General features: G+C 44.3%; 1 protein-coding gene across 3 annotated transcripts; it reads right to left on the bottom strand.

The window, feature by feature from the left end:
- Positions 1-1,747: 1,747 nt before the first annotated feature.
- Positions 1,748-22,443, bottom strand: fam171b (family with sequence similarity 171 member B). 3 transcript variants are annotated; one of them, XM_029247257.1, is made up of 8 exons: positions 22,038-22,443; positions 6,482-6,715; positions 5,247-5,339; positions 4,918-5,076; positions 4,635-4,805; positions 4,259-4,375; positions 3,911-4,034; positions 1,748-3,629 (listed from the first exon to the last, which is right to left on the bottom strand). In XM_029247257.1, exons 1-8 carry the CDS (start codon positions 22,219-22,221, stop codon positions 2,342-2,344), a joined length of 2,370 nt encoding a protein of 789 aa, XP_029103090.1. In that variant the 5' UTR covers positions 22,222-22,443; the 3' UTR covers positions 1,748-2,341. The 3 variants fall into 3 exon arrangements, with proteins under 3 accessions (XP_029103090.1, XP_029103091.1, XP_018590997.2); XM_029247258.1 differs by having other exon boundaries at positions 1,748-3,626; XM_018735481.2 differs by lacking the exon at positions 22,038-22,443 and adding an exon at positions 12,392-12,448.
- Positions 22,444-23,723: the final 1,280 nt, after the last annotated feature.

Here is a 23,723-nt window from a genome sequence, read left to right as displayed (position 1 = left end):
GGAAAAGGTAAAGAAAAAACATCTACAGTTAAAGAAGCTTAGTGATTTTAATCTAACCTGCTAATATCATTCATTTCCAGCATAACATTTACAGATGGCATTTTTATATATTAAAAATTTTATCCGATTTAAATAAAACTCATTGATTTCCATGTGACATTTTTAAACACATCAGCACTTTATGATCACAAAGGAACCAGTTAAATACGATATTTGCCTAAAAAAAAAAAAAGTGACATTATGTATTATCTTAAGGTTATTCATTTTCCACCATCATACAACTACATTTAAATGAAACAGCGTATCTGTTCCGATACATAAAACAATAACTAGACCCAACCTATTACTTTTCATGGAACAGAAAGTTAAAGACAAGACAAATGCAACATTTGAAGCTCAACGTCTTTAAGGAACATCCAAGGTAAATTCTAAGTGCTTAAGAAATTTCAATATTTACTTAGACGTACAATCTCACCGCGACCTTCACCAGGAAAAGCAGTTTCCGGAAACGGGAGAAAGGATGCATTTACAGCCTCATTATATCTCAGTCCTATGTGCCTAGACCCCTAGAAATACCCCTTTAGTGGTGCAAAAACTCATTGGGTTTTTCTTTCATCCAGGTAGTATTTATGGATTTATATCCTATATCCCCTCTATAGGATCGATCTTGCCTGGAAAATTCCAACTTGACATACCGAACAGGTAAGACGTTTAAATCACCCGCCGAAGTGCCACCGACAAGGGGTCGGGACGCCTATGTCCGCACGTTGGGCACCTTCCTAAGCCGTGTGCGCGCTCTCAGAGCCTACAACGTAAAGATATGGCCAAGCGGATGCAAATCAACTCTATTAATACATACAGTATATAATTAGCAGTTGGATATCAAAACTGTTGTCACTGTGACTGGGCAAATTTAATCACAAAAACCGGAACTGAGGAGATATACTGGTTAAAAACTTGTTTGATACAAACATGGGAAGCTTAGTACATGCAAATAACTTGGCGAGAGCTGTATACGCCCCCCCCCCCCCCCACACACACCTGTAAGTGTCCATCAGGAAAAACCTGGTGTTGTACAGTCTCAGATTTCATTCCCTTTCTCACTCGTCTTCAGCACATTAAACCACTTCAGCAGCATCAATAACCCAAACCGTTAGCTGAAATACATGTGTGTGCTTTTGTAACTTAAACTTGACTCCTTAAAAACTTTTCATTCTAAGTAATGTTAAGTGCTGCGGCCTTTGACCAAAAAAAAAAAATTAAAAAAATATATAAAAAAAAAACGTGGTTTACAATGACAAACTACAATGTACATATACTGTATTGATCCAAACAGACACTCCTTAGATATCGCTACTATTGTAAAGTTTATTCTTTGTTAATAACTTCCAAGACTTTAAAATATACTTCTTTTTAAGACCTTCAACGTCAGTGGAATGAGTCGGCCCCGCTGGGCGCCTGTGGGCAAAGGGCTGATTTGGTGTGCTTTTAACCGTGTGTATAAAGGTAGGAACACACCGTGCGAGAACTGTAGGGCTTCACAGTATTTTCTGAACTGCAGCTTACCACAGTAAAAATTCTGAGTAATGCCATCGTGCACGGGGGGGGGGGGACGAGCGAGTAGCCAACCGAGCACAACACACTGATATTTTTCCCCAAATAGTGAACTTGGAAACGTAGCCTCTTCTCCTTTACCGCCTGACTTTTTTCCCCCACACTTGTTAACCGTGTTTCACTGTTACTACATGTCTCTGTGGGCAACCTGCTGGGAAGGGCGTTACAGAAAATCGATTTGGAAATAAACTCAACAGCTTTCTGTTGTCAAGTGAAAACTCTTGCATGTAAAACTGGGAGACTGAGATATGAAACTGCTGTTTTTCAGCCTTTTCAAAACCGCTCATATTATTTATCTTATAGCGGAACTGGAGCACGACTTAGACGTTCTTACGCTGTACTTTCAGGTTCAGATTTTCAGTTATATATATTTTTTTTTTTTTTTTTTTTTTTAGAATAACATAACGATACCGCGGTAGTTTGAAAGGTTATGAAGCGAAAATTTATTCCGTATGTTATTTTACACTGCAGGCTGGTGAACTTGTACAGCAGATACAATTGCAGGCTGTTGCGTCTGATGTCTCCCACGTCCAACCTCGGTAAGGTCATCATTCTTTCCCTATTAGACACGACAGCATGGTCACATTTCTTACATATTGTTTACGTTCAGTTTTTCCTCATCGTTTCTTTGATTTAGGCAGGGAACAATAACGCACAGGATGCCCCTGATGGTTTCGGGTTGTCCGCTCATCTTACCCACGCATTCATTTTTGACACGAGGCGGCCCTCAGTTTAGTTTCATCAGAGGCCTCTCCTCCCGAAGGTGCCACGTGCTTTTTTGCTTGTCCACTTTGCTCCTGTCCCGCACCTTTCTCAGACGACGTGGCGGAGGCGAGGCCCGGGACTCGCTGTCCTCCTGGGCGCTGGACGTGTCTGCACCGTCCCTCTCCTCGGGGATGTTAGGAATGCTCCCGCTGCCACTGTCCAGGATGTTCCTCAGGGCAGCGTCCTCGGGGGTGCAAGCCGCAGTGGTGCCGCTCTCGCTGCTGCTTAGGTCAAGGTCCTCGGCATACAGGGCCCTGCTGTGGGGCATGCTTTTCACAAAGGTCTTCTCCCTCTCCAGCCGCCGGCCCTGCTGGTGCTCATTCATGTCCACCCCCGAGTCCAGACTGGTGTCGTTGCTGTCGCTTGGCACGTGCCGCTTCTGGAGGTCGATGATAGAATGGCGCACCTGGGCCACGGGTTTACCCTCTAGCGAGACGAACCAGGCCCGCGGGTGCTGCGAGGGCTTTCCTTTGGAGAGCTCCAGCAAGGTCTGCTCCGAGATGCCCTGCAGCTCGCCGCACAGGGGACCCATCTCGACGGCTTCGTTCAGGGTACCTGGGACAGACACAGACTCCAGCAAACTGCTGTACCGGCCCCAAGTTCCAGGGTTGGAGGCCGAGCTCTGAGGACCCTCCAGGACCTGTTGCTCTTCGCTACTCTGCTGCTGGAGGTGGGAGAGGAGGGAGATCTTTGGCAGTGTCTGCGTGAAGGTGTCCTTGCTCATCGGTTCACCGTCATTGCCCATTTGGCCCTTCCTGGGGAAGGTCGCTGATCTGCAGCCTGCCAGCTGCTCTGGGGAGTGGAAAAGCTCAGGGGCCTGTAGGATGGCCACGGGCTGTTTGTAGATATGGACCAACCTCTCTGGAAAGAACATGTTCTCACTCACACCCAGCTGCATCTTCTGCTCCCCCATCTCTTTAGGCTGCAACACTTCACTGCTGTTGACATAAATTGGAGACTGCACGGTCCTCGTGCTTTCGGGACCCTTGTTTCCTACTTTCTCATACATCTTAGAGGCCTGGAACCCCACATCCTCCACATATATGTTGAAATTGGGCCTAGAGGGGGTGTACTCATCTCTTTGGACGCCACTTCTGGAGTAGGACCTGTCGTCATGCTGGGAGGAGTCTTTGAAGGACACTTCTCGACTCCTGTTGTTGTTAGTGGAAGTGGTCTGATCCTTCTTCAGAACCACCATCCTTGTGACGTTTGTGCCTCTCTTTTTTTCTGCCTCGCAGATACAACCCCTGCTGGAAGGAGAAAAGAATATTTTAACATTTTTTTTGGAGGTCTCGCAGAATATTTAAGACCTCTGCATTGTGACTACTTTAAAAAAAATCTGCATTATTCGTCTTTCAAGAAGTTATACATAAAACGTTGCAAATGCAAAACGGCCATTATGAAATCTGATGAGCAGGACATTTCATCTGAACGCTAACATCAAAACCTCCATCAAGATTCAGGCTTACATGTGCACCAACGTTCTTGGGAACCAACAACGACTCAATGATGTTGAAAAATAATCTCTTACCTACAGTAACATAACAGCACAGTTAAAAATCCAACAACAATGATTAGAGTTCCTCCCAGGATTGCCATGAGTAGGTAAGTATGGTATGAGATGAAGTCCATAGAAGTTTCATGTCCCATGTAACCTAGATTTACACAAACAAAAATCTGGTTACTGGTCTGGAACTCTCAGCGTTTTTGCGTGAAAACCGAAAAATTTAAAGAAATTTAAAAAAAAAAAAAAAAAAAAAAAAAAAAAAAATCTAAATTATGACACAATTCACTTAAAGTGCTATGCTTGTTTGGTTCTTTGCCCGAACTTTTGGTTCCGTTTACGTTTTGCATGCAGAACATTTGTGTCAAATTTTACCTCTTGATGAGGGCAAAGGGGCTGCGATCCAGTACCCCAGATGAGGAGCGACGTAGGTCCAAACCAGACCCTCCTCCTCCACCCTGACCATCCCCAAGCCTTGGTTCACCCAAGCACCTACGAAGCGAACAGCTCCACTAATCAAACTCTAAACTGACTCCATGTAACTTTTTCAAATGCCGAAACGTGTTCATACATTCCCACCTCACCATGACATCCTCGGCAGAGCACCACGCCTATAATGAAGACTACACCAGGGGAAAGGTAGATGAAAACAGCCTATTTGGCTACTTGAGCACACCTACCCTGTGGTAAGCTATGTGAACACAATGCATGGTTTCACTCATCGAAAACCAAACAATCCTGATGCACGCACCGGTCTTCGTGTCAAACGCCCAAGCAGGTACCGCATCGGAAGCTCTCAGGCCCGTGTTGTCCGTCAAGGGCAGAGTGATCTGGATTGGTCCCGTAACCTGGATCTCCTTCCCATCAGACAACAGGTGAGCACTGACCGCCGCCACTGGACTCAACTCCACGTTCCGGAACCCTGCGTGCACAATGTGGCGCGTGCGCTAAGCATCCAAGGTGTTTTTGACTGTCAGTGCACAGTGTCTTCTTCATGGATGTCACGTCCCCGGCTCTTTCTCAGCCGCGCTCACCAGACTTGTTGATGAGGATGCCCACGCTGTACTGGAAGCAGTCCTTCTCCGAGGGAAGCTGGGGCACCGTTAGGTAGGCCGTTACCGAGGAGATGTTCCTGCTGTCCGGCAGTTTCAGGAGGTTTCTGGGAAACTGGACACTGGGCTGGCTCAGGGCATCTATAATATTCAAAGGCATTTCTTTTCCCCCCATTCTCAGATGTGTCACTGTTTCTCATTTGTCGTGGCACAAAGATCTAAAAAAAAACTAAAAATCTGTTTATTTTGGTACCGTTCACCCAAAGAAGCAGCAACATTTTATATATATGAAATATGAAAATGGCACTCACCTGATACTTTCCCAGTTATCATTATAGAGTCTTCAAAGAGCCAAATATTGCCTTGGTTTTGCGGGAACAGAGACAGTGTCACGGAGGAGAATACTGCAAGGGAACAGAAAAGGAGAACAGAGGCAATTAGACCGATCCTTTTCGCCGTCGTTATTGGTTTTTTCCCCCGTCGGGATTTCACCACTACGCATCTTGATCCTAGCGAACTGAGCTAAACTGAGTCCGAGTTGCCTTTGTGTTCCGATCTCTGCATGCTGAACCTGAACTGCGAACAACCTGCTGGATCATTTATAATTCACAGGTTCCTTGAGAAACACCACCGGGGGGAAAAAAACTATCCATGGCAACACTGGAAAATGGGAAAATGTGTTTGCCGCGTGTTTCTAGCAGCATCCGTGCCCACGGACTCAGGAAGATGCCATTAGGGGGCAGCCTTGTATTTAGACTCCAGCCGCAATCGACTCCCAAGAGGACATCGAGGAAGGGAGGTGCCGCCCATCTACACAGTGCCTGCAGCAACACCACCGCTCTCCCCCCGCACGGTACAGCGCTGCTAAACAAAGGGACCACGATCCGCGCTAATGTGTACCGCACACACCTCGCACGCACCCGACTCGCAGAACCCGACACCGTGTAACAGCTGCAGGCCCCAACGAGCAAACGCAGAACCCGGCGGAGATGAGAACTCCCTGTGAAATTTCTAATTCAACGTAGGAGAGCTCTACAGAATACAGCCAATCTAAACGTCTCTGGTTATCGAGCAGGGACTGGAATATCGGAAATGATCCGTTGCAGACAGCGATGCAGCGAGGACAGAGCCGCAGACAAGACGGTGTTTTTTTACGGCGTAATATAAAAACAAAGTTGCCGCTTTATTTTTCCACACTACAAAAAAAATTTGAAAAATTCAATCATATCAAAAAATATCACGTTATAAATAGAAATTTTTGTGGCATCGTGCTTTCAAAAATTCCCGATGTGCTGTGCGACCCACGACGACGACGTCCGCATCTACTTGCCCTATGAGTACTGGTCACGTGACACTGTGGTTCTGCCGCATCTGGGTTAGCAAGAGAGGCTGGGTCTGGCAGCGAGCTGAGGGCCGCTCCTGAGCTCTATAAATTGTGTACGAAATCAAGAACGTGTCCAGGTGCGGTATTCCCACGAGCGTGTAACGTAATCGCTCGCGTCAGCTATGAGGTAACCGTGTGAAGGTCGAACGCGGCCATACTCACTCGGCAATCTGGTGGTTTTCCAAGGCAGCGGCGTGAGGATGTACCCGTCCATTCTAGCCACGATGGTGAGCGACAGGCCCAGCCGATACGGCACTTTGAGCACGGCCACTCCATTCTCCGCCGTCAGGGCCGAGTTGGTCTGGGTGTGGTTCACAAACACCTCCACGGACGCCTGGCTAAGGAACTGGCGGCTGGCGATGTCCTTCACTTGGATTTTTAGGGTAAAGGTGGATTCTAGTGAGAAACAGAGGGACCTGTGTATTTAAACAGCACTTCAGCCCCGACATGTAGAGAAACAAACTCTTTCAAAGAGCTACCCAGAACCTCGAAGACACCAGCGGTCTTTAAAGGTCAACATCCATCGGTCTGTCCATCCATCCATGCGTCCATCCATCCATTGGTCCGTCCATCCATCCATGCATCCGTCCATCCATCTTTCCTGTCCATCCGTCCATCCATCCATCCATCCAAAATGTTTCTCTGGTCCAGACAGCCACGGGTGGAATATACAAACTCCACACAGACCGAACCGGTTCTGAACCCACGTCCGAACCCAGAGCCCAGGAGTTGAGGCACTAGCGCTACCAGCTGTGCCACCATTGCCAGCCACAGGCAAATATGCATTTGAACATTCACATACATTCACTAGGCACCTGCTGCAGCTTCAGTCATCACAAGATAAATCAGGGGCATTTCAATAATATGCAGATTATTACCAGAACATGAAAAATTCCACTGCCTTATAGTAAAGGGACACGGGCTTGAACGCAGTGCAAGACATCGAAATGTACCATGACTGCCGAACTGCAATATCGTAAAACGCTCTGACCCAAGTGTTTGGACACCTGTAGGACTTAACTTTTATGTATTTTTAAACATGATTGTCTTTATAACACACACGGGGCAATTCAGAGTCGCCAATCCACTTGAAATGCCTTTGGACTCTAGGAGGAACATGCAAACTCAGCACAGACTGACTGAACCCACCCTTGCTCAATATGTAAAACATCACATATAAATAATAATCAGGCAACTGTATTAACTTTTTCAATTATATCTCACGTGTTGCACTGTAAATGACTTGCTTCAGCCAAAATCTTCCAGAGTAACTGTGGGGGGAGCTGGTAGCGCAGTGGATAGAACTGCTGGCTTTGGACCCAAAGTTCGAATCCCACCCTCAGCTGTAGTACCGTTGAGCAACGTGCAGCATTTACCCTCAATTGCGCCAGTGAAATTGCCCTCCTACATAAATGAGTAAACAATTGTAAATAATTTAATAATCTAAGTTGCTTTGGAGAAAAGTGAGCTAATTTAAATGTAAACGCACACATGAGCAAGATCATTAACACCTTCCTCACCACGGTAATTGCCCAAGTGGTGTAAATGAAATCGCGTGTTTTCAATTCTGCACTGCAGTCTGTTCTTACACCTCGAGGGTACAAGTGCAAAGCCTGCTGACTGCCTTTTTTGGGGCATCCGTCCCACTGCGGTACGACAAAGCCAGTGGTCAGCGGAAGAGGGACGCAGACAGGACCGTAGGAGGCGACATCACCTTCCAGACACACACACTGCGGTTGCGTCCATTTTCGCCGTCACTCTGCAGGGAAGCTCCGTGTTACACCGATGGTCACCGAGAAGCTAAGAGGGGAGAAAGCTGTTCGAGGCCGGGCTTACGGCCGACCTGGGGCAGGGGGCCTCCTCGCGGGCCGCGGTGATGTCACCAGGCGGCCACCAGGACGTGGTGCTCCCTCGCGGAGAGTCAACCATCATCCCAGATGTCCATTACTCGCCCATGGAGAGGATTACATTAACGCAATATGCTGAAAAGAGCCGACACCTTGCGCCGGCCTTTACGCTGCAGTACTCCCTGTTGTTTTTCATATGACGAAGACCTCAAGGGAAGGGATGGAAGGAAAACACAATGCTGGTATTCAAAGTCTTTTAGGCCTTTAAAAATTGAGAATTTTCTCCAACCCCCACGCCCCAAAAGGCAAAATGCATAAGCATCCCAGAACATAAGCATATCAGAGATAATCTACAGATACAATCTCTCAAAAATTGAAATGCACAGTTTGGCAAGGACTAAGCAGCGTGTTCAGTCACCGAACTACACGTTTTATCTTAATATCTTAAATGAGTGTGAAGCGGTACACACTGCGACAGAAAGTTTCTGTGGTTATGGACAATTTCTAATTAAAATAGACTTCAGTTACTATGTACGGTATGCTGAATCCAATTATTATTACTCTTTATTTAGATTAAACTTTTCGCTAAAGCAATTTAAAATGGCAGGTTCGTTTAGCTACTAATAATTATTTACCCATGGGTTAATTTTTTTCCCTTTTTTTTTTTTTTTAAAAAAATGGAGAGCGTGTTGTGATCAGCGCTGTCTAAACAACAGCTGATGGACCGATTGATCCAGGAAGTTAATTTTTACTCTAGTAACTTAGGGTTAGTACCTTGCTCAGGGGCCCTAAAGGTGGAGCAGGATTCAAACCTGGGTCCCTCAGACTGCAAGCAGGGACTGTTACCAGTACACTGGGGTATGTGGGGCAGGTCCTGCCCACCCGAGTTACACTCATGGTCACCACTCATGTGGCCTCCAAGGTAAAGGAGGGAAAACGGATTACCATTCCTTCTTTAGTACGTCTTTGGGATGAAAATCATGCTAACGTGGAAAACATAAAAACTCCACAAAGACTGGGAAGGGATCAAACCCTAGATGCAAAACCAGAACCCAGTCAACCCCCTAAACCAGGACTCTACCGAGGTGAATCGCGTTGGTAATGGCGGTGGCATCACGTACTACTGCTGAATAGCTTGCAATTGCTGACCTGGCTGACCCCGACGACAGAAGGTTGTTTTCTTAGTGCTATTAATGCATTAAATATGCTGTGCTGCTGGACAGTGCCACCTGTTAAACAACAACTACTACCAATGTCTCTGCTTGAAGGACAAAAATGGGACAATGAGCACAGAAAAGGGCTGGTGGTTTTAGAAGCCAAGCCTTCACTGCAAACCTCAACTATTCTTCACTGTTTAAATAGCAGTATGTATTCAACTAGTATTGGCTTAATGGCTCATTTTAACACACATTCAAAAACAATACCTTGCCTACAGACAAAATAAGTTATTTTTTCCATTTAACCAATCCTTTTCTCCAAAGCCTCTTAACATTTTATCCTATGTTATGATTTATACAGTTGGGTATTTTTTTTTTTTACCAGAGCAATTCAAGCTAGGTACCATACTCAAGGGTACTAGAGCAGAAGGTGGAATTCGAACACTACGCTTTCAAGTGGAAGGGGACTCTGCTCTAACCAACATACTACCCACTACGACTACAAAAGCAAAGGGATTTCTAAGTCTGTTTTATGACCCTCGGGTATTTAAGAGAAATTACTGGATTATAAAATATATCTGTTCTCTGGGAGTGTAGGAACAAAATTCCTTAATAATGCAGTACAGCGTGACTGCACACATTGCCTTATGAAGGATAAACAGATACCGACTTGAGGGAAATTCTTAATAGAAAGAATATTAAAGTCCCACAGGGTATTTATATATTGCGCTCACTGGGGTTTAATTTACGTAACTTGTGAGGATTTACTAAAATGACTACAAGCAATAGGGGATGGAAAAAAAAAAACTACATATGAAACAAGTAAATTAAGAAAATCCAAATTGTTACACGCACCCAATGATATGAGCTACAAAGACACTAAAACTTCAGGCAACCTTCAAATAACTTAATAAACACTAACAATATGTGTGCCCCAGGGCCTCTTCTCCATTTACCCCCCCCGAATTATGGAGGCATCAGACAAGCTGAAGCGGAAAGCGATGAGGAGTAAACAGTTCCACAGAGCATCTCAGTTTGAAGCAGCACATTGTGGCGACGCATTTGAACAAAGCGGGAGAATCGGCAAAGGAGGCAGCATCAGACCACCTGCGTACGGTGGAACGTGTCTATTGTACTTCGACATGGGGGGGGGGGAGTTTTAAAAATAAAGCAGAGCAGCTCAAGCAGCGCAGAGCAGTGTTAAAGCCTGGAACTCAACAAAGGATAATAAACACCTTTTTTGAAATCACAAGGTGTTATAAAGGCAGCAATGTCAGCTAAATGAATAAATTACACAACGTAAATATGTTTCTGCAATTTCAGGGGATCGAACACAATTGAGTGTCATGGACTCTGGTGGATTTTTTTTTTTTTTTTGTTTTCCTTTCCTCCATGGCCAGTTGGCTTACTTACAGCTTTAATAATTAACGTAGCTACTGCAATAATTTAATATATAACCAATATTTTATTTATACTGTCTACTGATTTATATACTATCTGATCCTCTGTTCAGTGCTCTGTCATTGTGAGAAAAAACACTATAGAAATAAATTGAATTGTGTGCGTACTGTACGTATGAACTTTCGCATGTTACCCTCTAAAATGTTCCGTCTAAATGCAAACGTTGAAATGCTACATTTACATTTCTTATTCATTTAGCACATGCTTTTCTCCAAAGCGACGCACATCTCATGGAAAATACAATCTGTGCATTACATTAGGAGAAAGACACAGCTGCAGACATGCGATCCTTAAGTAGAGTTAGTTTCCTTCACCATACGCACCGACGTTCATCACACATGTAGCTGCGTAAAACTTTACCAAGAATATCGCCCGATTCCTCATCACCTTCCTAGTAGTTTTTGAGATACGCATAAACATTTACGTTAAATAATGTTACAGAGGTGCCCAGATGTGTAATACAATTGACGGTTGTAGTTCAGCTACACCATGTTTCGTTATATTATACGATATCCACACCTAGAGAATAAGCAGAGGAGAGAGTGTTCAAAAAGTCTGGGTGTAAGTTTAGGCATGCAGGAAAGGAACCCCACCTATTGTCACAGAGGTTCCCTATGTGCCAGTGTGCCATCACCTGCACTTGAACCCAAAGACCTGGAGTATGAAGGACCATGAGCGGCACAGAAATCCAAGCAAAAGTGAGGGACGCTGTTTTAGGAGGACTAAAAGTGCAGCAAAGGATCGGCTCAGAGAGGGAGGAACCTCCACCGTTGTCGCGAGGTGCTCCTTCCAGAGCTTGCAACAACACTAACGTCCAAGATCAGTCTGGGATTTGGCCAAAGGAGACTGCACCCTTCACCCAGCGTGAAATCGCACCCGTAAATTCTACACCACAACGAGTTTACGGAGAACATCGTAAGGATTCTGCGAGCCCACTTCTTCAATGAGGAGTTCCCCGTGTGTGACGCTCTCACTCCGTTGCAGCAAACTTGTGATTTGTTCCGTTTATTAACTAAAGATATAAATTGCTAGAAATTGTGAGGAATTCCGAGATAAAGCACCACTTAATTTAAGCACACGGATTTATTTAACATAGCGACACCTTATAATCACAGCACTGGTTTGCCCTTCGATCATTTCATACGGCAGGGTTTCACGTTGCAGGCAGTAATAGTTCAATTCTATGCTCTCTTCTTGTGATTATGAGCTTTTTTTTTTTTTAAACATAATACAAATGTAAATTACAATGGGGTACTATTTCAGTATCTAATTACTGATGAAAAAAAATCAGAACTAGCTGACGGCGAGGTCCTGGCCGATGTTTTGCAACAGACATCAGTTATACCGTTCACACCACAATAGTTTTAATCAGACTTTAGCCGCTGCATAAAACATCACCCAGTCTGATAAATCAGCAGAGCGGCGAGGCGACAGATCGTCATTAATTCCGTTGCGCGGAAAACCTCATCAGTCAAATCCGAGCCGCCGGCCCTCGGCAGGATTATGCAAAATTAAGGCAGATTCTGCAAAGGTCTCAATTCATTATCGAAGACGTTACAGCTGATACGTTTCACACATCTATACCCGTTTTATTCATCAACGTTTACCTTTGCAATCACGTCTCTGTGTATCTGCATGCTGCGTAGTCCAATCCAACATGACCTTCCTTAGCAGAAGCGCAACCAAGGGTGCCGAGTCAGCAGGACTGCAGGCCAGAGCACATGGTTCACTGAACTGGCCTGCCATCACTGAGCAGGTCCCTTGCTGTGGAGACAGGCACTGAAATGACAGGTTCTGCCTTCCGCCACCGGCTAGACAGCATTGTGCAATGTTATTTTCATTATGCATTATTAATTGCTTCGACTGATCTAGGTAATGCACACTGCGAAATCGAGTAAAATCTCTGAGTGACATACAGTATGTCCCTGATATCGCTGTGTATAATAACCCTATAATTAAATGTGGCCAAGTACAAATCGGGAGGGTTCCGCTGTCACAACAGCAAGATTCAGATGCTCGCGGCATAAAATGTTAACTTTGCTTATTCGCTCTTCTTCCTTCCCTTGGACAGTGCAGTACTTCACCCAGATATGCCAAGATCATTTAATACACACAGTTTGGGGATTCAAAACATTTGTTTTCAGACATAGATACAACAGTGTCCGACCACTCAGACACCAGATTGCACCTCTGTCGATCTCAACATTGCTAGTGATGGGAAAGTACCTGAAAATTCAACTGCCCAATATCACTGTATTCAAACAAATTACTCTAATTATCCATTAAGTAGGTTGAGAATAGTTTACCTTTTCGCACCTATGACTGTACATTTCATTACCTTATACACCAAAGAAATACTGGTGTCACTTTTTCTCTCCCAGGGCTCCATTCATATACTACCAGAAGAAACCATGAATCCAATGAGGCTGCACAAAATGAATTTCCTAACTGTGCAATTAAGAAAAGGAAAAAAAAAAAACAAATATCTGATTTCAGGCTGATTTTGACTGCTTCTGAGAGGTGTCTGCAGAGATGTTCCTCCCATTGCAGTGCTTCTTTTCTCATGGTTCTTTTTGGTATACTGCATCTGATCAGAATCCGGGTGGAAAAATTACCCAAGCGATGGACGCTGGCTAGGATAATGTGACTATTGTCTATGTTTACAGAAGATACGTAAAGAGTATTTTGAGACCAGTGCATGGATGCATCTTTCAAACACAGAATACACGTCATTTTACTTACATGCAAAGCACTTTGATATACATGTACATAACAATATATACAGTCCTATCCCGAGACATTCCCATCTGAGAATTCCACTTAAAAGGAGTTTCATTTAATACCCCAACTTTGAAAAATACATATTTCCTTCATGTTTATGAGGACCAGATTTGTATTTCTTGTGCCTCCTGAGAGTGAAGCAGTGGGAGACCTTTACATTTGCGTGTATTAATTTCTCCAAGGTGCCGTACAGTGCTGTATACAGTTTACTAAACACTGTGCGCACACACACACACCCCGAACACATTCCATGTGTCCATGTCTTTAGACTATCGGAGAAACTGGAGCTCCTGGAGGAACCCCCCCCCCCCATGTGTACAATATGACATAGAGTAGGTAGGAAAGGTATGCAGTACTACAGAGTAATTAATTCACGGAAACTGCTTTTTTGTGTTACGATAACTAACATTAATGGGATTTGGGAATATTTTTCCATTAATGAGTGTCAGTGTTGGGGCTCAGAGACACATTTACATTTTTCATGTTGCAATTGCTAACATCAATATTACATTCACCTTAGAGTTGCGAGTGTTCACCTTGCAAAGTGTTTTTTTCTGGAACACGTTACCTTCGCATGGTGGCGAAGGCTGTAAATACACCGGTACAAAGCGCACCGGAAGCGAGTTCTTTCCTGCGCGTTGGGAAATTGACCCGAGCGACGCGACGGACTGTCGAAAGAAGGTTGTTGTGATCTTGAAGATGCTCCAGAGCTCCGCTTACTTTTAGGCAGGGTGCGCTGTCCCCGTCCGTAACTGCGGGCAGGACTCCGGAGCAACCTGCTCAGAAACAAGCGTCAGGAATGATCTCTGCTTTCGACGCTCAGCGTGACGGTGCGGCGCCTCCTCTCCTCTCCGTTACAGGGGCACTTTCAGCGAGCACAATGGGCACCGCTGATAGCAGCACCTCCTTTGTATTCGCTCAGTGACTAATGCTCTCCCATTCAACAGAAGGTCTGTTACACCATAGGCCACTTCTCTGCCTAAGATGTAAGCCCTTGAATCTTTGTTTGAATTTTAAAACCAACCATTATACGCCAGTATGTATTTACTAGTTTTAACAGTCGGATGAAGAAACGTTCTTTTCTCCACCCAAGATTCGAATAAAAATACTTTAGGAAAAAAAAATCTCAATAATAATAATAGTTGAATTTCCTTCAATGGTGAAAATACTCATGAGCAGCTTGAGGGACTTGTGTACATGTCTTCATACGAAAGGACAGGGACCTTCAGCCCAGAACCGAAGCGCGAACTGCCGACCGCCGTCAGCTTCCTACATCCCCCCGACCAGATGGGCGCCTAAAGATTTTAGCTTTGCAGGATCCAGAGGCATCAAGACAGGAGATTATATGGTACCATAAGTGATGAATTCCAGAAAAATAAATCCTTACATTCAGAGCAAATGGTTCTTAGTGGCCAAAGGCAGAGAATTTACTAGTCAATACTTATATATACTGTATTAGGGCAAGGATTAGGCCTAAACCTCACTTTACAAAAGATATGAGGGTTTTCATGGATGAAAAAGGCTCAAGCTCTTGAGAAAAAAAAAAAAGAAAAACTGGTTTGTGGAAGTTTCCTGTTATTATTCTTTCACCATTTTAAGTTGGATGCTTGTGAAACCAACAACAAAAGTCCCATTCAATGACCACAATCCCACATCTGGTAGAGGAACAAAAGGTGCCTTTCATACTTGTGATGCTGTCTTCCCATCCATTAAACCCAACGACCTAGAAAACGTATGCTCAGTGGGATGCAGGCCCGCTGAATGCTAAATAAATTATTACCACTGCTGCAAACAGCAAAATAATTACTGCTTCCACTATTAGCACTACAATAAAAAGGTGGGGGATTCAAGCTGCTGGAAGGTTATTCGGATGTCACTGGGCAAAAAAAAAAATCACAGCAGTCTCACTTCATTCTCAAAGCTGAAGCACACACACGCTCAAAATTACTCTTCAAACCATTGAACGGAGAGCAAAAACCTTCATATCGATAACTAATGCAGACATACTGGATGTCATGTACAAAATTTTAGAACATGAACAAGAAAATATACATATATATATAGCTATATCAGCAAAAACGATCCAACTGAATATGTAATTGGCTGCAGGGAATTATCTATTTATTGAGCAAACACATGAGAGCGCTCAGTATGTACAAGTTCCAAAGAATCGGTGGCGTCTAAGACTGGTTTAAGTCAACACGTCCCTCCGAGATCATGCCGGGTATAGCGTAAACACGGCCGTCACCCTACAGCAGGTTCACCGGATCCTTCTTCTTCACATTTTGTGCATTTGGATGTTCCTGGGAAGTAACGGCTTTCCCACTAAACTGCGTTTGTCCTTCCAGGAGCGCTCCACAGGATGATCGGGCTCCAGGTATTTGAGACATTGTGCTGATCTGAGCATCTAACAGAGAGAGTCCCTGTAGAGCAGACACAAAGTTGTCACTTCCATCATGTGCATCGCCAGCAGACGCGGTGTTCCGACCAACGCAGAGCAGAAGAACCTCCCAGTAAATTCCACGCATCCGTTATCTGCCGTGTAAAATGACAGCCTTGGATCAGGCTTGCCCTGTAATGAGCTTTGTTGACAGATGGGAGATTTGAAATTAGATCACACCCGGGATGGAGCAGATGGGGGGGTAAAATGGAGGGTGGAACAGGGATTCCAGGCAAAAAATGTCTTCTTGCCAACCACGGATCGATAGCGGAGTCAACGGAGACCTCATGATGTTAGGAGGAACGACGTAGAGCATCTCGTGGCACTTTGCACCGTACGACTTCCATTCCGGAGCGAATGCCATGTATCGAGAGGGAGCCGCAAGGTCCGGCACCACTAAATCCCCACGATGGTTTAATGGAGCTGTGTTTAACGGCATGCGTCCCAACCATGGAGAGAGACAGAAAACAAGGATAGTGCACTTCCTTCACTTATAATTGCACAGGTCATCCTCAACGTACCACATAACGCGACATACCCGATTTACGACAGCTGCCCCATTCACTTCATACCGTTTCCGAACCCCCACATTTGGCGTACAGTTCGATCCCTGCTCAGTCCGTTTGTAGTCCGCATGGGTTTCCTCCCACAGACCAAAGACATGCATTTCAAGTGAATCGGTGACTCTTAATTTCCCATAGTGCGTGTTGCTCTGGTGTATAGATGTAAGTTTGACTGATGATGGGTAGTTCATCTAGTCATTACAAACACTACGGTATTCACTCTACGTCACTCTGAACACTAATACGTGAACGAATGTAAATACTTGCAATGATTTATACATTTGGGTATTTATTCATTTATTTATTTTTTTACAGGTTGATAGTTTACTCTGGTATTGGTGCACCGATGCTCCCGAAGGAAGAGGACAGCAGGGAAGGTAGCAATTTGATGACTTGGAAAGATTAGAAAAGTGCGTGTCCTCGGATACACAAATGTGTGCAGAACCTTTTCTCCTAAAAAACTGCAACAGTTCGACTTGCAGGACAAAGTGCACCAATAAATGGTCACTCTCACAATTCTATTACATTTACGCAACACAAAAAAACATTTTCAACTTTTTAAAAAAAAAAAAAAAAAAAAAAAAAAAAAAATCTCTAGCTGCCTGGGGATTCTACTTAAAGTCGGTCCGAAACTAAAAGCCTGTAGGCTCTCAGTTTTATCTCCAATGTGGTGAAATGAGCTGCTCGTCTCTCTCAGAAATGCTGAATCCCACTCAGCATTCAAGAGGAGTCTCTAAAAGCAACATTTTTTTGGCCGCACTTCTCTCCCGATTTCCCAACAGCTCCACAAATTTCGATGAAATGTCACGACCAAGTCTCAGTTCGAGAAGCTGCTACTCAAAGTAACGTGCGTCGCGCAAACTGCTTTGACAGTATCTAAAGCTCTTTGCTTTACCAACTTATATGTCGCTTTGCAGGAAAGTGCTCGACGGGTAAGAGTAATGTAAACGTAAGGTTAGAAATGCATATTTTTTTGCAAATCAACACAGCATGTTCAGGGTAAGCGGATCCTTTTTAAAGCAGAACAATTACAGAAAATAAATCATTAACTAAGGAAATGTCACAGACCCTGAAGACATAATCAATACCTGGGCCCTAGTGTTTCAGCTATTTGACAGTACAGTGTATCCCACAGCTGACCTTGGTCAACAGCAGTGAAGGACACCTACCCAGCATGCAACACACCTTCATCCAGTGCTGCAGTGACGACTTTACAAAGCAAACGTGAAACCTTAGAGCTTCCGTCTGGTTTTGGAAGGACCCAGGTTTGAATCCCACCCCCTGCAGTTTTACACATGATCACTGTACTGACCCTGTATCTATACAGTAAAAACTGCTCAGCTGTGTGAACAAGTAAATCACTGTACAGTAAGTAGCTGAAAAGTGCAAGTTGCTTTGGAGCAAAAAGCAAACAGCTAAAACACGGTAAGTAGCACTGCTGTCTCACAGCGCCTGGGTGGTGCGAGAGAACGTGGGTTCAATCCCTGCTCAGTCTATGTGGAGTTTGCATGTTCTCCCTGTGTCTGTGTGGATCTCCTCTGGGTGCTCTGGTTTCCTCCCACATTCCAAAGACATGCCGTTCAGGTTCACCCATAGTGTGTGTGTGAGTGACAGAGAGAGTGTGTTCCACTGATGGATGGATGAGTGACCCCTTGTAAGTAGTGTATCTAGCAGTGTAAGTCACCGCAGTGAATAAGGTGTGTGAGCTGATAACACTACACAGAGTTTATTGGAAGTCGTGTTGGAGAAGAGCATTTGCTAAATAAATAAAAACCTAAATGTCATTTTAATTTATCGATATGCTCTTTTGTTTTTTTTTTTTTTTTAACCGACACCACACCAGAATTAGTGTGTCCTCGCATGACAGCGACGCTGCAGCGATCACAGTAACATAACCTTTGCTGCGACACCTCATGCAAATCAAGCAGTGGTCAATTTTTTTTTTTTTTTAAATAAATAATCTGACTTTATTCATCTTTTGTCACAACACTGCCAAAGAAAGTGAAGGTGTTTAATGGTTAATTCCACTAACTTGAGAACTCCGGCAGCCACCAAGTGACAAAAATTGTTCACAACGCAGCCATGGCTGTGAGAACGGACTCCTCTCACCCCATCTCACTTCTGAACGCGCAAACTCTCCCCAACATCTGCTCGCAAAACACCTCCTCTACAGCACGGCCTGTCGCAGCCCTATTTGAGCTGCCCGAAAACATCCCGTGACCACACACACACACACACACACACACACACACACACACACACACACACACACACACACAGCCATCTCTCCATGGTGACAAACGACAGATGGGCACAGGGGTGGGTGGCAATTTGCGTGAAAGTGACACACAGGATTCTGGGACTGTAAACACACACACTTTCGATGCAACCTGTTCCAAGGATGCGTAAGAGAAAAAGGTGCGCAAATTTATTCTGAGCGCACGCTGAAAACGCCTTGCATAAAATAGCAGGAAGGCAGCCGTGATAAATAATGGAAGAGCTAGATGTGCTGTGCTCCAGCAGGCACCGAGAACCAGACATTGCACGTGCGTCGCGGCCTCCTGTACACCATTTACAGTAAACAGCCCTTTCAGGAACCCGGTACGATGTTGAATAGCGAAGGGCCCATTCCTACACACCACAAAACGGCTCATTAAGGGCCAAAGATTCAGGAGTCTCTTTCAGAAAGTAAACCTAAAAGCAAAACAGAACTATGAAAGCCAGGAAACCGCAAAGGTGGGTTTGTGGTCCAGTCCAACAGCATAGCGCTCCATCACCGCCATCACCACGGTACAGCGCTGCACAGCCATGTAACAGTGTTAGAGAAATAAGCCTGAGGCTACGCAGAGGCACGGTGAGGTACTCCGTCAGAGCAATTACACCACAAGAGCAAAATTAACACAGTTAATCCCCGAGTAGGACACACGCGACCTGGACTTATGACGGCCGTCCCATTTACGTTTATTCATTTCGCAGACGGTTTTCTCCAAAGCAGCGTACATCTCAGAGAAAGATAAAAAAAAAATACAATGAGTACATTACATCAACAGAAGGAGAGCTTTGGATGCAGACACATGATTCTAGAGTACAGGCCATTTGTCACATAACACCATACACAAGAGTAATTACATCCAGGCTTTTCAATTATTAAATTGTTATTAAAAATTATTGAACATAAACATGTTTATTGAGCGCCATAAGAGATCGGGGGAAGTGAGTCAAAGAGGTGAGTTTTGAGACCCTTCTTAAATGTAAAGAGAGAATCAGCAGTTCTGAGTGAGAGCGGGAGGTCATTTCACCACATTGGAGCCAGAACCGAAAACCTTAGCGTTTTTGATTTTGGGCCTTCGGTGTGCGGGACCACCAGGCATGCAGCAGTCTGGCTGGGGTGTAGCGAGTGATCAGCTCTTGTATTACATTATTTTTGAGTTCCGATGTTTGGTTGAAACATCTAAGGACGACCACTCCATCTGCTGCACGATGACATTGGCTGGGCTTATCTGTTATTCTTTGGGTCTCTCAAATTGCCATCAAGTGAAAAAGTGAGCGTTCTAGTGGTACTGAAAAGAAAAAGTTCAAGACATTAGATTTAGACATGACACTAAATAATAGTGAAGCATGAAAATATAATACTGTGATGTTACTATTAGTATTTTTTTAAATAATGTATTAAATTGGTGAAGAAATATAACACAACCCATCAGATAATGTAACAGTGCATAATTGTTTATATATTCTTAGGGTTCATTAATAAAAGTGGATTTTCAGTTGACCTGTGACAGGTTCATTGAAATGGAACTTGTAAACCAAGGAGAACCTGTATCAGGGTCTGGAAATACATCCCTTGTTAATTTAATATGCACATCGTAAGGCAAATATATCCTCAGAAAAAGTATCAGGCTACTCTGAGTCGTATGCCTGCAAAATGAATAAATTTAAATGTAAACGTGCCATTAAATCAGATAATCCCTCCTAATGACCGAGTCTAAAGATACTGACGTGTCAGTGAATTAGTAATTTTCTGTGTTTGACCAAGCGTCGTGTATAAATTTAAGTTACATGAATTTCAAATATTTTTTTGAAGTTGTGAAGCATTTTTTTTTTTTAAATCCAAAATCTAAACGGCCTAAGCCGAAAAACACAGTATGCAGCATGTCCCTTAGAAGTTACCGCAATCCCTAGTAACATTCACCAGAGATTACAACACACACAACAGTGCAGGGCCAATTCCAGAAACTACTGATCTACGACACTTATTTCATATGTAATCAACTGTAGGTACACCACACTCTAGTAATATTACTGCATTTGTCTATTACTGTTACTGCTGTCTTCAACCTGCAGGAAATTATTCACTCGGCCAACGTGTTTATCGGAAGTAGACTGCGGGGTATGAAAAAGAGTATTTCTGTAAACTAGTCAGGACTGTCCAATAGGAAATGAGGTCGGGATTGCTCTGCAATGGACTGGCGTCCCGCCCGGGGCGTACGGCCAAACAGCCTTGCGCTCAATGCCTCTTCCGGGATAGGTTCCGGATGACCGCGACCCTCATCAGGACAAGTGGTTATCGGAAGGATGAAGAGCATTATTTCTACGGATTAGCTCTTCGATTGCTAAGGCGTTATCCAGCAAATGTGACTTATAAAGTTTTATGGCCCTTCACCACACACCTTGTGTTCTGACAGCTAACAAACACACAACTTTAAAGCTCTTCATGAGACTCTTGATGCCACACCACACATACGGTGTATGTACAACTGGTGACATTAGAGGAAAAAAATATAATAAGTTTATGTAGTTCATAGAGAAACTGCAGCAACTAAGTCAGACATGTCTCTCGGTACAGCAGCTGTGCTGGAAAGGAAATGTGTGTGTGTCCGCCATTATTTTCGTTGTACCTGAACTGAAGGTAGCACAGGTGTACGGATCTGTGTATATATATATATACACACACACACACACACAGTGTGTCTACGTGTATAGTTAGTGGTGCAGGACATGATTTTTAAATCAAATGAGCCGGAGTGGGAGTCTCGTTCGTCATCATCATGATCATGTTTCTTCAGGCGTTGAATCGACGACCAGTACGACACACACATTTCGTTTCCAAACTGCCGAGTGGTGTTATTTTTATTTTTTATTTTATTTTTTTTTAAAAAAATGAATGGAAAAAAGACTTAACGACTGACGACTAATATATTTTATAACCTGTCTTTGTCACTTTGACCAGACGAGGGGCGTTACGCCGGAGCAAGCCAGCAAAACGCTCACCTCACCTGTGCCTGGTGTTCCGCCCCACCAGTTTTGGCTTTGCTGCCACAGCATTTCGAAAAAATAAAGAAAAAAAACACGAGCACAATTAATGTAAATGTGTGCTGTCGCGCGGTTTCCGCGAGCACGTTCGGTTCGTATACCAGGGAGGCCCTTTCTCTGCCCCCGAAGAAGAGCTCAAGCGCGCGGGCGCCGTACCTGGTGCGCGCGCCGCAGCCTCGCGCAGCCCGTGCAGCTGCAGCAGCCGTCGCCGAGAGGCGGAGACGCGCCGCGCTGCCGTGTCCGCGCTGTCCTTTAGGCCTTCGCCTCCTCTCAGCATCCGCGCGTCCGCGCACAGGAGCAGCGTCGCGGACAAAGCCAGGTACGCGCGAAGCAGCGACATGATGATGGTGGCGAAGGAGGCATCACTGCGCGCAGGTGGACGGATGGAAGCTGCGGGAGCGGAGCTCCGCCCGGCGCTCTCTCACGGACGCGCCCCGGTTGCGGAGCGGAGCTCCGCGGCGAACAGGGACTAAAGACACCGAAAGCTCCCAGCGAGCAGCGACAGCAAAGACAGACAGTACACACACATACATAAATAAATAAATAAATGAATCAGCCAGCAGAGGCGTGACGTTGCAATCGACTCACTACCGCCACCTGGCGGCCGTCCTCAGCACTTCATCCTGTGTTGACGCCGTGTGGTCACGCCATTGAGCCGTGGCGCGTGTGCGCGTGCGTGTGCCGTATCCAGCGTAATTGATTCACCTTCCACCATCCACTAATCATAACAACAAAACATGAGTTTTATTCTAATATTGTCAAACAAAGAGAGTGTCCACAATTATCTGGATAAATCTGAAACGTGTTGGACGTGCTCAATGCATAATGACTACTAATACCGTTAACTTTCATATATATATACCTTAAAACTTAATGTTAAAAGTATTTATTTAAGTATCTATGTAATTTTGATAATGTCTGTCCTCTGTTAAACACTGCTGACTGTCTCATATTGTATTAAATTAAAACACGTAAAATTTCTGATTATAGAATAAAAGAATATCTATCTCTATGTATTTCTTTTTTTGTGTATATATGAATATATATATATTATATATAACTGAATTTTACAAGAGTAATTCAAGACCTTTTTTTGCTTGACAGAGTATATTCCACATATTACATATATGCGGCTATAGCCAATATTATACTGTTGCTTGACTCTTGTTTTTGTACTACTGGAGGGCATGTTTCTCACACAAAGTGGCATTTTTAAGTGAGCCAAAAAAGGGTAAATCGAAATTGTGATACACTGGACGTTGTGCTGGATGTCAGAATTAATATTCACTAGCAGATTTTTTTTTCTTTTTTTTACACACACAGAGGAAGATGGAAGGTGAGATCCAATATGTAAAAACAAAAAATTACCACTAGGTGGAAGTATTACATTATTTCTACAGTATATTTAGGCACAGGGGAAATTGAACTGTTGCTTACTTTGGTTTAGTCATTTTTTTGGGATATTTTTAATAAATGTTCCACTTTAAATGCCTCTTGTATGTTAAGAAAAACAAAGAGAGCGAGCATTATAAATAATAGAATAAACAGTGCACACACAGTGTCTACAGACACTTGTCCCAAGCAGGGTCACGGCAAACCAGAGCCAACTCTGGCAGCATAGGGCTGGAGGGGGAGGGGACACACTCTGGACAAGACACCAGTCTACCACAAGGCACCCCAAGCAGGGCTCGAACCCCAGACCCACCGCAGCACAGGCCCCAGCCAAACCCGCTGCGCCGCTGCACCCCCTAATGAACAGCCCCCAGGTTAAAGATAAAGGACATTATCTTATCAAAGAGCAGCGACTGACCATTTCACATTCATGACAGTCTGTTTAGTAGG

The sequence above is a fragment of the Scleropages formosus genome, chromosome 21 (assembly GCF_900964775.1).
Source record: "Scleropages formosus chromosome 21, fSclFor1.1, whole genome shotgun sequence".
Lineage (NCBI taxonomy): Eukaryota > Metazoa > Chordata > Actinopteri > Osteoglossiformes > Osteoglossidae > Scleropages > Scleropages formosus.
The sequence above is the reverse complement of the archived record's forward strand: the minus strand, read 5'-3'. Positions and strand labels throughout refer to the sequence as shown.

What these genes read in the sequence shown, in the direction of transcription:
- fam171b (XM_029247257.1), bottom strand. Translation starts at nt 22,221, where the DNA reads ATGTCGCTGCTTCGCGCGTACCTGGCTTTGTCCGCGACGCTGCTCCTG. An exon ending in CATCCTCATCAACAAGTCTG is followed by an intron (nt 4,806 to 4,917) that starts GTGAGCGCGGCT and finishes TTGTGCACGCAG; the next exon opens with GGTTCCGGAACGTGGAGTTG. An exon ending in GTGCTGTTATGTTACTGTAG is followed by an intron (nt 3,630 to 3,910) that starts GTAAGAGATTAT and finishes TTCTCCTTCCAG; the next exon opens with CAGGGGTTGTATCTGCGAGG.